The following is a 14134-nucleotide window of genomic DNA, read 5'->3' on the forward strand; positions in this document are numbered from 1 at the left end:
GATTCATGTGGTGACCTGAATTTTAAAAATGAATTGACCCTTGATTCATTGATCCTCCAGTGAGACTTCTTTTAAAGAATTGAGGCTTTTTTAATAATCCTGGCTCTTTATTAGCTGCCATGTTCTGATATTGTAAGCAGTTCTTTTATTTGTATGACCCATGTTGACTGGGTAGGGGTTGGAACTGTTTCCATTTCATGATTGGAAAAAATGCCTGTGTTTTTGAGGTGTTGAATTTCTTTGCCCCTCCCCAGCTGTTCTTGGTGATAACTGTGGTTGCTCTTAAGTTTCTGTTGGAAAAGATTTGTTAAACTAGCCTTTTTTTTTTTGACTATTTAAAAACTAATCACTGGTTAATGTTTTGGTGCAGATCTGTATTCAGTAATGTATGGCTTGCATGTTTTGATTTTAGTGTTGAGTTATTGAAAATGAATGACATTTAGGGCTTGCTGTGAAAATGATTATGAAGGCTGTGAAGGGAATGAGTAATGAGGTAGCTCATTTGGGAACCCTCAATGGCAGACTGTGTGGTTATGGGCTTAATACATTATGTGCACATTGCAACTTTGGTTTGTTCTGTTTTTAGCCACAGCATTAAATTTTGTTCCTCCTCAAAATCTTCCTCATCATCCTCCTAGGAAGGACATGGGCAGATAGTTGTTCTTTGTGGCCAGTATCTGTCATCTTTAAAATAGTGTTTGAAGTGGTGGTGTTTGTGCCAGAAATACTTGAATTCTAGTTGGTTTGTTTGTGGATTCAAAATATCCCTGTGGCATCACCTTCCTTTCAGTTAAGAACATCAGTTGCATTTTTGTGATTTGTTCAGTTGCTCACCCAAACTTGCTATTTTAAGATTTGTGTAGGGTTACTTGTCATGAATCCATCAATGTACTGTAGCAACAGCTTGTGTAGATCATCTAGTCTTTGTGTAGTGTATGCATTGTCAATTGTAATCCAGATGCTGACAGGACTATCGTTTTTACAATATTTCGATATCCCCAAGTGCTTTGCATCCAGTGAAATAATCTTCAATTGGCATATAATTTGGTAAAGCATATGTTCGGCAAGTTTCTACAAAGTCGACAGTTTTCAGGTTCATTGAGGAGATAAGATTTATTAGTCGCATGTACATCGAATGTGCTGGGGCAGCCCGCAAGTGTCGCCACTCTTCCGGCGCCAACATTAGCATGTCCACAGCTCCTAACCCGTAGGTCTTTGGAATGTGGGAGGAAACGGAGCACCCGGAGAAAACCCACGCAGTCACGGAGAACGTACAAACTCCTTACAACGGTGGGAATTGAACCCGGGTCGCTGGCGCTGTAATGGCATTAGCCTAACCGCTAGGCTGCTGTGCCTGCCCTACTAGTCTCCACCTGAGAGCGGGCAGGGCCTGGGTTTAAAATGGCAACCCCTTGGTGCATGTACACATTTTCAGGCATGCTTCCTGAGCAAGTTGGCACACTCAGAATGATCTGTCAAAGTGACTTCTCCTGCCCTGTCTATTTCAATAGTTGGGTGAAAATTTTCACCAGAACCCACCCCTTTTTGATCCCATTGGAAAACTTAACAACCCATTTCTCATCTGTTTTAATTTATAAATTACTAACATGTAGCAACGTGTTTAACTGATTACAGCTTCCACCAGCCTGTTTATCCAGAGGATGATGGAAATGGCATGTTGATGAAAGCAACCCACCTCTCCACCCCTAGGTCCCGGTTTGTGCCAGAAATTAATGTCAGTCACGGGAAATGGGTGCATTCACACCCTGAAGAAAAGTTGAGCAGAGTGCTCGGGTTCTGTTGGTTAAATGAATCGGTCTCCAACCGAAAACCGGCGGGCATTTTGATATTATCGCTATTTGTACACTGGAGTAGGAGTCGTCTGTTAAGATCGATTATTGGAGAGAGTAATGTAGTTGTTTTGACGATTGAATTGACTTCTATCAGTGCTAGGTGGAGGACTCGGTTGATGCGTACCCCTTTTTGTGGTGGGCGATGATGGCGGTGTAGTAAGCCGTGCTATCTTCAGCTAGTGCGCTTTCCAGTTCTTGGATGGGTCACATATTTTGGCCTCTCCTACGTCCCACTTTCTAGAAGGAATTCCAAATTAAGAAACTAAAAGCCCAGACCAGGTACTGCCCACAGTAAGTTGTACCCTATCTTTTGAGGAACTGGGAGGGGCAGAATTATTTGGTAACCTCAAGTACTGTTTTAAACGAACTGACATTAAAATGAGGATAGTCGAGCACTAGGAGCCTTTTTAAAATAGGTAATGGTAATATGTGAAATCGCTGCTTATCCTCCAGTGGCAAGCCATTGGCGCCCGGAAGGAACTTTGAAAAGTGTCGCGGTTGGCATGGACGAGGTGGGCCGAATGGGCCAGTTTCTGAGCTGTACGTCTCTAGAATTCTAATCAAATCAAACCAAACCAAACAGTAATAGTGGCAACGACTGCCTCCACCTGCAGCCGCGTTTTAAATTACGTTGGGGAGAGTAAATCAGTTTAGGCATCTGCTTTCATTGTTTTTTCTGCTTTCTTTGATCGAAGGAGGAAAATGAAATAAACATCTCTCTGGGAAATTTTAGTGAAGATTCTATGCACCAGACGTTGAATTTGTTACTTTATATATAATCATACAAAGCGAAGGGGACACAACCTTTGGCGCAGCGGTCGCCGGTAACTGCTGCACACTGGTTCACCACGGAGCCAGCCAGATGGCGATGAGATCATTCTTTACCATTTCATTGCTGTGGTAGCGAAACATACCCGTAGGGCAGCGGGAGGGTCAGCAGTTCGTGCTGGGGGATGGGGGCACATCATAGCTGTCGCCTTTTAACGCATCCGGTGCGCTGAGAGAGCGGTGTAGTTTGGTCTCCTGTTCCAGCTGTGACCTATACATCATATTAGTGCTCGGGGTAAGATGTATTCGGGCCTTCACAAGAGATTCAGCAGTTAAAGTAGAAGGAAAATGGTGTGAGGGGCTGCAGGAGGAAACCACCGGGGTCTCCACTGTCACCGCGTTTATTAATGACGCTATGAGAGGATGAAAAAAACATACTTGCGTCTTCTGATGGTGAACCATCAGGGCTGGTGCTCTGGGGGAGAGTTTTGCGAGAAGAGAAAATCCACTATTCCCATTAACCCTCTTTCCCTTTCTCTCCCCCCCCCCCCCCCCCCCCAAGTTGTTCTCTCTCACACGTGCCCATCGGCTTCCCCGTTGGTTATTTTTGCCATTAACCTTCGCTGTACTGTAGACACGTTGGGATGGGGGTGGGGAGAACGTGCAAACTCCGCATGGTACAGCGCTCGGGGCCGGGGCCGAACCCGGATCCTTGGACTGTGAGGCAGCAGCTCTGACTGTTGTGCTGTGTAGATAGAAACATTTATATGTATAAAATAATTTTACTGGGTAAAGCAACTAGCCAAAAGTGTCGCAAATGCGTTTCGATGCAGATGTGAGACCAACGCCGCTTCCGACCTGCGGAAGCCTCGAGCCTTTGTGTGCGGGGGAATGATGCTGATGGGGGAAGAAGGTACCGAGGCTTTGACAGCCACTGCTCATCGAAACACAGTGAAATGCATCTTTGCGTAGAGTGTTCAGGGGGCAGCCCACAAGTGTCGCCACGCTTCCGGCGCCAACATAGCACGCCCACAACTTCCTAACCCGTACGTCTTTGGAATGTAGGAGGAAACCCACGCAGACATGGGGAGAACGTACAAACTCCTCACAGACAGTGGCCGGAATTGAACCCAGGTCGCTGGCTCATCGTGTCCCAATGGACGAAGGACGATAATCTATAAACCCTTTCATTCAGAGGGGTAGGAAAAAAGATTAATCATCAAGTATAAAATCCTCAACTGGAACCCCACGCAGTTCTGGCGTCGCACCTTGGGAAGACTTGCCGGGCGATCCACCAGAATGACAAGGGTTAAATGACGCGGCAAGATTCCCGGACACTCCATCCCCAGGCACGTTACTGAAGGGACCTGGGTGGACGGGAAGCAACTGCTGTCCCGCTTTGCGGGGTGACGAAGTGTGGAAATTCAGCCCGGCCTTAAAAGGGGTAAAGTTCTCCGCGCAGAACGCGGCGATGTGAAACTGCGGTGTCAAATGGTAGCTTAAAATCTGAGCCCGGGACTTTGGTTAACAAAAGATATTAAAGAATATGATGGAAAGGTAGAAATATAAAGTTACGTACACCATTCACTTTGACCTGATTTGAAGGGCTGCACACGCTCGGGAGAATAATATTTTTATATTAAAAGACGGTTTACCATCTCCGTCTCAGTTCGCCTCCACACACGGCTGCAAGAACTGCGAACGGGAGACGGCTGTAATAGTGCGGAAACAAAACTTTCCTAATTCTCACGTTCAATGAGTGACTTCACCTATGAATGAGTTGATGTGTCCGTCCAATGATTTGGAGCTGAATTCACTCACGGAGAAGAAAGACCCCGGCTAGCAGCATGTGTGCAACCACAAATCTGAGATGTGTCAGCCTTGTACCCAGCGACCCACACCAGCCGCGCCGCACGCACCAGACACTCAACCATTGCCCTTTTAAATGCAGACTGGGCGGGTACTCGCGCTCCCCGTTAGCCGGCGGTCTGATGGGTGGCGCTAATAACTGCTGTTGGTTCATATTTTCCCCCTGATTACAGTCTCCCCGCAGCCAAACACAGCCCTGGCATTTCCAAAGGCTGACACAGTCATTCGCCGGTCAGTAAAGGGAGAGTTTGGATACCAGGTGATCTTCCAGAGAGCGGATGTCGAGAAGGTGCTTTCGTTGATGTTCTTTCCCGTGGAAATGTCTGCACAGATATCCCCTGAACTGAATCGCCTGGAAATAAATCGACTCCTTTGATTTGATTATTTATTTGGAGCGCAGGATGATTCCGAACGCTTCGCTCCAGGGTTTCCTGACTCTGGAAATAGTTTATCTCTTGTTTACCTCTGCCCGGTGTGCGCCCGTGGTCCACAAACCCCACACAGCTCTAGACAGCAAAGAGCAACTAAAAGCAACTGTGGTACGTACTCTGTCGCCAAGCTGAATACTGTTTCTTTAAATCTGTGTCAAGCAATCATTTGGAATAACGCTATAGTTGTTAAATGATAAAGTGAAAGTACTCCTTGTAAATATGGCTCTTCGAAAACTTTAAGCGGTTCTCTCGGTTTATCAGTGCGGAAACAATCCTCGGTAGAGATTTAGGGTTCTCCTTGCCTGCTTCCGCGGAACCTTAGGCTGTAGAACTAATTGTAACGATCACCTTTTGCTAATTCAGGCCAGATCACTTCTGACCCAGCGCTTCCAATGTGTTAAGAAAACAAAGTAATTTGGTGATACACGTACTCTCGCTTCCTTAATGTCAGCGGAGATCTGTTCTTCCAGAGTAAAATATTAATGTCATCGGCTAATACCTTACTTGGCAATAACCAGCTCCTTTGAATCCTAGCGGATGAATTATTTATCCTTCAAGTCTTGCGATGACGCTTCTATCCCAGAACATTTCAAACATCGCACCGTTTTTGTCGGTGGTACTATTGGAAACATTCAGTTCAATGGACATTTCCTACTTGTCTTGGCGTACACACGGCCAGCGGAGAACCGTGCATCAGGCATAATGAAAGACAAAATAAAATTATACAAAGCGGCCGTTTGGCCCATCACATCTCTGCCCGCGCATTGAAAGAGTAATCCAATTAGTCCCACTCTGTAAATTCATTCCATTCACAATAGGTAGCATCGACCTTGCTGTGGCATTTACACCAACGTTATTCCTCTGTCTCAGAGGAAGTGTGCAGTGAGGGTTTGTGTCGCCACGTTTGGTCTGGATGCCGGAGAAGCCCATTCCCATCTCCAGTCAAACGGCTTGTCTTGGACATTCGGCCCGTCCCCATAACACTCGGCTGGTAAGCGGCGGTCGAGACGCTGGGAGTGAGCCAGGCGTCCGAGTGGAACCCAGGGGCGAGGAGGCTCTTTAACTCTGGAAGACCGGGCGGGTGCAATTCATACTCCTGGCCAGGTTTTTTCGCCCCTCGGCTACAATGATTCAGGCAAGGAGCGGAAAGATACCAGTTCTGAGCTGTCTGAATCCACACAATGGTCTGTGTTACAATCTTCCACCAGGACAAGTCGCTTATCGCAGATACCAAAGCACGTTCTTTGTTGGTCCAAGAGCACAGAAAGATTCATTCAATAGTGACAGCGTTTAATTTGGATGAAGTGGGGATGGGTAGCTAGGTTATTCAATCAAAATCAGTTTTAAACAAAAGTTTGTAACCACCTGTAGATCTCCATTTGATTGAGTCACCGCACCTGGTATTGGTGGCGCTATTTTTTACTAAATACACACTTTGCACATGGAAAAGGAGGTCCAGAGGGAAACTCGGCCGGTAACATAGGGCAAGGGGGTCAGCGCCAAAGAACAGGTGAGACTCGGAGACCTGAAACGTTCAGCCCGTTCCTCTGAGCGTTTGCCTACATTTTCTGTTTTCATTTTCAGGTTTCCAGCACCTGCGGTTTCTTGATTTTCATTTACTCTACAATTTATACTCTGATGAACTAAAAGATTTGAATTTCCCTTTTCCTTGATGGTGTTCTGGCAGTAAAGGATCTTTGCATGTTCCTCTAGCACTACAGCAACTCTTTCCCCATGTCATTATCCCTAGGACGACCCAAAACACTAGCTCTGTTTCTCTCCCCACACTTATGGCCTGATCGGCTGAGTATTCCCAGCATTTGGGAATGGGAACCTAGTTGGTGTTTCAGGCACCCGAGAGGGTCCACCACCAGCAGCTGAGGGAACGCATACAGGAGGCACAAAAACGACATAAAGGGAAGAATAGTTCATTTAGTGCAAGAGAACGAGAGGACATGGCTTTAGAGTGAAAGGTTTAGGGGGGACATTAGAGGGAACTTCTTCACTCAAAGAGTGGTGGGAGTGCGGAATGGGTTGCCATCTGATGTGGTAAATGCAGGCTCACTCTTAAGAGTAAATTGGATAGATACATGGACTGGAGGGGTCTGGGCTGGGGGCAGGTTAATGGGACTAGCAGAATAATGTTTCGGCACAGACTAGAAGGGCCGAATGGCCTGTTTTCTGTGCTGTAGTTTTCTATCGTTCTATGAGCCGGTTTGATTCCATCTCCAGCATCGCATCAATCTTCAGGAGTGTGTGTCGGGGAAGCCCGTGGTTTCCAAGAATTGGGAAGACGAGTTACGTTGCCTGTTGTAGGTGTAGCTCTCTGGAAATCACAGGTCACTAAAGCGTCTTCCAAACGCTCCTTGCTTCCAGCCGAGCAATCCGCATCTGCAAGGCTATGGGTTTGGCCCAGCAACAAGCTTATACTGGAGACACAGGCTTATATTCACGGGCTGTCCTGGAGCCATGCGCCAACTCACACACGGTGGCATTCCGATTCATTTCCCCACCCCTCACCAGTCTCACTTGCTCATGGGAATGATTCGCACACAGTGGAGGCTGTGGATAGCGGGCCATCTGTTCACTGTGACTGCAGGAGTCACGTCAGTGAGCTGAGTACATCTCAGAACCGCCGTGAACCAAATTGAAGTGGCGCTCCCCTTTCTAAAGGCACATCTGTTCCGCCTTCGGCCCACCGAGTTCGTGCTGACCCTCAACCACCCATGTGCCCCATCCCCATTAACTGCCCCAGATCCTACCAGCCAGCTGTCTCGGGCGACCACATGCTACCTCCAGCGCTGAGTTACTGTCGGCTGGCCTGCTCCTCCTGCTCTCTCATTGGTCCATTTACCTGTCATTCGAAACTTAGGGCGGGGACTATCGTTAACACCGACGTCATTAGCACGTGCGAGAGCCGGTCACGTGGTGCCCCCCCCCCCCCCCCACCCCGGGGTGGGGTGAGGGCCCATGCCTGGCCTGGGGTGTTTCAGGCTTGGCTGATGATGGGGAACACTGGCTGGGTCCAGATGAGGTCAGGCCGCCCAGCATCTGGGCAGATACGTGGACCCAATTCGAAGGGGCCCGGGGATGAGTGGCCACACAGCACAGACATAGACCCTTCGGCCCACTGACTCCGTGTTGACCCTTAACCACCCTTTCCCATTTCATTCCCCCACATTCCCAATAACTCCCCCAGATTCCATCCCTCACCCACACACTAGGGGCAATTTACAGTTAATCTACCAACCAGCACATCTTTGGGATGCTGGAGGAAAGCGGGGCACTCGGGGGAAACCCACACGGTCACAGGGAGAACGTGCAAACTCCGCACAGACAGCACCAGCAGTCAGGATTGAACCTGGGTCACCAGCGGTGAGGAAGCAGCTCCGTCCACTGTGCCACCTCTGTCACTGTCCATCGCAGTCTCTCAGATGACAGGGCAATGCTGTGGGAGTAGACGAGAGAGACAAGATACCGCAGATGCTGGAATCTGGAGTGAAAAACAAACTGCTGGAGGAACTCAGTGGGTCAGGCAGCATCTGTGGAGGGAAATGGACGGTCGACGTTTTGAGTCAAGACCCTTTGTCTGGTCTGAAGGAGTGGGTACCGACTGGTGAGTACCAACCTCCCCACACTGACTGCAGGTACGTGAGATGTGGCACACATGTCCCAGGCAGGGAAGCCTGTGAGTGTCCAGCATGGTCTCTGAGGACTGCAGATCAGTGCTTAAGGATCTTGTTGCTGGTCACCCCATGGTTCAAAGTGGGGTTTTTCTGAGACACTGAAGGTGAAATCTGTTCAGTATCTGCACTTGCTTGGAGGAAGTTTGGAGATTACTGAGTATGTAAACCTGGTGGACAACTCTCTGTTCAGTATCTGCATTGTGAATGCAGCATTATCCGTGGACCAGATCCTGGTCTAGGAGCTGGTTGAGATGCCTTTTGCTCTGAAGTTGCCTGATGTTGTACAACCATCGTTAATTCAGTTGGTGCACCAGACTGATCATTTCCACAGGCCAACTGTGGAAGAAAAACTGCAAGGTGCTGAGGCAGAGCCACTCATAGTGGGTGTCTGCCTTTATTCTCTTGTCCACCACCATGCTACTGAAACAGCCTGCACTACAACAATTCCAGGTATCCTAACAGAAATACTTCAAGTGAAAAAGAACCAGCCAGGACACATTGTGTAAATGTAGAAAAATAGATGAGATACTTCAGCAAATAGGACAACTTAAATTAGAGTTTCTTTTGTCAAAATATTCTTGGCTTGTTCTTGTTAAATGTTAAAATCCACAGAGCTTTGGAAACGACAAGACCATTTAGTGGGTGTACACAGTAAGTTGGATCACCACATAGAGGCTTGTTGCTAACGGTAGATCTGAGGCTGGATAACGGGTCACAGCACCACCTCAATCCCATTCTCTTTCAGCTGGGCCAGTACTTATCCCCTCAGTACAATAGATTATCCGTTCATTACTAAGTTATTGTTTGCTTGCTGTGCATGTTGGATGCCACATTTCCTCCTTCCTGCTATACCTGAGAAGCAGCTCATTGGCTGTGAAGAGGTTTTAGACATTTGGTGAGAAAAGAGAGACTGCAGATGCTCGAAATCTGGAGCAACACACAAAACACTGGAGGAACTCAGTAGTTCATCTATGGAGGGAAAAGGTTCCCCTCCTTCCCTTTATTCCATGGCCCATTGTCCCCTCCCATCAGATTCCTTCTTCTTCAGCCCTTTGTCACTTCCACCTATCACCTCCCAGCTTCTGACAACATTCCCACTCCCCCTTACCCCTACCCTCACCTGCCTGTTACCCCCTTCTCACTTGGATCCACCTATCACCAGCCAGCCCTCGCTTCACCTCCTCCCCCCACTCTTTTATACCGGTTATCTCTTTTCCTTTCCAGTCCTGACCCAAGACATTAACTGTCCATTTCTCTCCATAGATGCTGCCTGACCCGCTGAGTGCCTCCTGCATTCTGTGTGTTGCTTTAGACATCTGGAGATGTGGAAGGGTGCTTATGGCTGTGTGGGTGGATGTTTCAGAATGATTCGATGAGGACAGGATTTGGCCCTGACTTTGGTCCTATGCCAAAGCCACACCCACATCCTGTCCTCATCCTACATAGCTCCTGATAATTCAAGGTGAGCTTCTGTGATGAGAGGTTCTTTCTGTTCTCCCAGCCAAGATCGGCAGAAACATCTTAAAATATATGCTGTATGATCAGCTGAGGTATAGAACCATAGAACACTACAGCACAGAAAACAGGCCATTCGGCCCTTCTAGTCTGTGCGGAAACTTTATTCCGCTAGTCCCATTGACCTGCACCCAGTCCCTAACCCTCCAGACCTCTCCCATCCAGGTATCTATCCAATTTATTCTTAAAATTTAAGAGCAAGCCTCCCTTTACCATGTCAGATGGCAGCTCGTTCCACACTCCCACCACTCTCTGAGTGAAGGAGTTCCCCCTAATGTTCCCCCTAAACCTTTCCCCTTTCACGCTAAAGCCATGTATGTGGCTAAAGTATGTGGACACCCTAAAGTATGTGGGCAGGAGGTTGGCAATATCTCTAGGGCACAGCTATCAAAGCCCACTGGGCAATGATGGACACTCAGGTAAAGTACAAGAAGGTAGCTGATATCCCTGACACTGCTTTCCTTGGACCTTCGGGGAATGGTTGGCTGCTGAAGGGTTGGGGGAAAGAGCTGGCACTTTCAGAAGTATTTCCTGGCTGACTGCTATTCACAGTCAATTTGAACTGAAAAGCCATCAGCCGCCAGTGCACAGCCCATTGCTCCTGAAGTGGAGAACTCCCACTACCGAGGGAAGCTGAGCAGGGCTTGTGGTTTTGGTGGCCAGGAAGGCTGGCCCTGGGCAGTGTGCATTATAAGTGCTGTTTTCCTGCACTCTCACGAATCTTTGCTGCATCTTGAGGTGGAGATGCGGATGTTTGCGACTACACCCGGATTAAATGCTGCCCTTCTGACTCTGCATCTCATTCTGCTTGTTTTTGGCCACTGCAGAATGGTGTTGTAGTGACACAGCGCGGAAGCACACCCTTCGGCTCACCAACCATCCAGCACCCACCTACACCTATCCCATTGTCCTCTCCCCATATTCCTAACAGATTCTACCACCTCTTCACACATTGGTGGCAAGTTACAGTGGCCAATTAACCTACCTGCCTGCAGGCCTTCAGGATGCGGGGAGGAGACCAGAGCATCCAGGGGAAACCCATGCAGACACAGGGAGAACGTGCAAACTCCACACAGAAAGCACCAGGTGTCAGAATTGAACCTAGCTCGCTGGAGTTGTGAGCCAGCAGCTCTAACCCGCTGCACCCAATGTGCCACCTTTGAGTTGGTGGAGAGATTCTGAAAACTAATGTTGCTGACAAGATAAGATATCTTTATTAGTCACGTATACATCGAAACACAGTGAAATGCATCTTTTGCGAGGAGTGTTCTAGGGGCAGCCCACAAGTGTCGCCACGCTTCCGGCGCCAACATAGCATGCCCACGACTTCCTAACCTGTACGTCTTTGGAATGTGGGAGGGAACCGGAGCACCTGGAGGAAACTCACACAGTCACGGGGAGAACGTACAAACTTTTTGCAGACAGTGGCCGGAATTGAACCTGGTTCATTGGCGCTGTAATAGTGCTAAGCTAAACGCTACACTACCGTGCTACATGGTGGACCAGGGTCTGAACTCTTTAAATGGACTCTTCCTGGGCTCCCAACTTTCGGAAAAATCACGAACATAAGAAATAGGAGCAGGAAAGGTCCATTTGTCCATTCGAGCCTGCTCCAACATTTATCATGACCTTTATCCTCAGCATCATTTTCATGCACTATCCCCATATCCCTCAGTTCCCTTAATGCTCAGAAATTTATTCAGCTGTTTTGAATGAACTCAATGGCACCATGACGTTTTCTTTCTTAGAATTGATGATAGGCTATGGGTTCGATGTGAACAAAGTTCTCTGTACTATAAATCTCATATTCTGTCATACTACCGAAACACTCTTTAATCTGCTTGAGAGGAAACTCTAGGTTTGCTGACAGAAATAATTTTAATGAGCAGGTGTGTGTTGGGTTAATGTTTTTTGAGGTAAGGGTGTTACCAGCATCTGTTGCCCATCCCAAACTGTCCTTTAAGAAGCTTTGATGTTCCCCTTGAACTGTTGCAGCTTGATTCTTGGTTGTGTTTAAGTGGCTACCTAGACCTCTTCTCTGGCCAATGATAATTGCTAATTGGTTTGTTATTGTCACGTGTATCGAGACACAGTGAAAAGCTTTTGTGTGCCATCCAGACAGATCATTCCATACATAAATACATTGAAGTGGGGGAAAAAAAACAGAATGTAGAATATGATGTTACAGTTAATTCCAGTTAGTTACATAAATCGTGGGATCAAGTTTAAGAGCTGTGAGGTAATGATGCAGCTCTACAAAACTCTGGTTAGAGCACACTTAGAGTACTGTGTCCAGTTCTGGTTGCTGCATTATAGGAAGGATGTGGAAGCGTTGGAAAGGGTCCAGAGGTGATTTACCAGGACACTGCTTGGTTTAGAGAGTATGCATTATGAGGAGAGACTAAGGGAGCTAGGGCTTTTCTCTTTGGAGAGAAGGAGGATGAGGGGAGACATGATAGAGGTACACAAAATATTAAGAGGAATAGACAGAGAAGACAGCCAGCGCCTCTTTCCCAGGGCATCAATGCTCAATTCAAGAGGGCATGGCTTTAAAGTAATGGGTGGGAAGTTCAAGGGAGATATCAGAGGGAGGTTTTTTACCCAGAGAGTGGTTGGGGCATGGAATGCGCTGCCTGGGGCGGTGGTGGAGGCAGGTACATTGGTCAAATTCAAGAGATTGCTAGATAAGCATATGGAGGAATTTAAAATAGGGGGATATGTGGGATGAAGGGGTTAGATAGTCTTAGGTGAGGTTTAAAGGTCAGCACGACGTTGTGGGCCAAAGGGCCTGTATTGTGCTGTACTGTTCTGTGATTCTATATAATTGATTTATTATTGTAACATATACCTAGTGAAAAACTTTGTTTTGCATGCCATCCATACAGATAATATCACATTAGTACATCAAGGTAGTACAAGGGAAAAGCAATAACAGAATGCAGAATAAAGTGTTACAGTTACAAAGAAAGTGCCATGCCGGTAGACAATAGGTAGACAGTGCAGGAAGAGGGTACTGAATTTGGATCATCTGCCACGATCATATTGAATGGTGGAGCAGGCTCAAAGGGCCAAATGGCCTACTGCAGGTTTTACTTTCTATGGTTCAATGTCCATCAGTGGCAGTGTTTACAGTGCGGCTGCTTGAACCATTGGAACCTCAGTTCCTTTAGAGTATCAACGTGCCTCCCCTTTCCTGCCACCAGTTGTTGCCAGCACCACCACCAGGGGGTAGCATCGAGGTCACTGCACTAGAACATGCTCTCAGCTGTTCGCCCCACTATGGGCAGTTGGCACTTAACCCCTTAAGCACTGATTTTTCTGCAACCCCTAATGATTCAAAAATGCAGGTTTAAATGTGATGCAAGTTTTAGAAATATTAATTTCATTTCAAACACAAGGGTAAGCGAATTCCACGTTAGTAACGAAAACAATTTGTTCTGTGGCAGCAAAAGTTCAAGACCTGGAGTTATTCAATACTGCGATTGAGTTAGAGGCTGTAAAATAATCTTGTGTTTTGCGTGTTTTTTTTATAATTGTCGGAGCTAAAGGCAAAGTTTACTGCAATTCTTCAGTCTCTGGAGCTCCAGAATCCGTGTAGAACTGCCAATGCCAGTAATGACCAATCATTCACATTGATTCAAAAATCTCAGCTATTTTAATGCTTGTCCTGCAGAAAGAAACACCTCCCTGTTGTTTAAACTAGTTTGCAAGTTACCTTGTCGTTGATGCAAGCGTCAGCCCACACTTTCACAGCTCTGAAATTTGCAACATTACTTTTTCCTGTGCTGCACTGCGTCCATACGCCGGGTGTCCACCCCACCAGAGCATTCACCCTCTTCCTGACCTCATGATGACACTGTGACTGACAGAGAGGTCAATGATGGATTATTAAAAACTGCAATTCAGCCGGAGGGGAAGAGAAATGGGAAGGAACAGGGAGTGAAAGTCAAAAAATATTATAGTCACAGAGCTGTACAACATAGAATCAGGCCCTTCTGCCCAACACATCTAT

General features: G+C 47.2%; 1 protein-coding gene across 1 annotated transcript in view; it reads left to right on the forward strand.

The window, feature by feature from the left end:
* The first annotated feature begins 4606 nt into the window (after positions 1-4606).
* The window catches only part of mmp28 (matrix metallopeptidase 28), an 84230-nt gene continuing 74702 nt past the window's right edge, over positions 4607-14134 (forward strand). Inside the window, exon 1 of the mRNA XM_052035718.1 lies at positions 4607-5029. Coding sequence (XP_051891678.1) covers positions 4892-5029 — 138 coding nt within the window. The 5' untranslated portion in view covers positions 4607-4891. The remainder of the gene's footprint in view (positions 5030-14134) is intronic.

This window comes from Pristis pectinata, chromosome 21 (assembly GCF_009764475.1).
Source record: "Pristis pectinata isolate sPriPec2 chromosome 21, sPriPec2.1.pri, whole genome shotgun sequence".
Lineage (NCBI taxonomy): Eukaryota > Metazoa > Chordata > Chondrichthyes > Rhinopristiformes > Pristidae > Pristis > Pristis pectinata.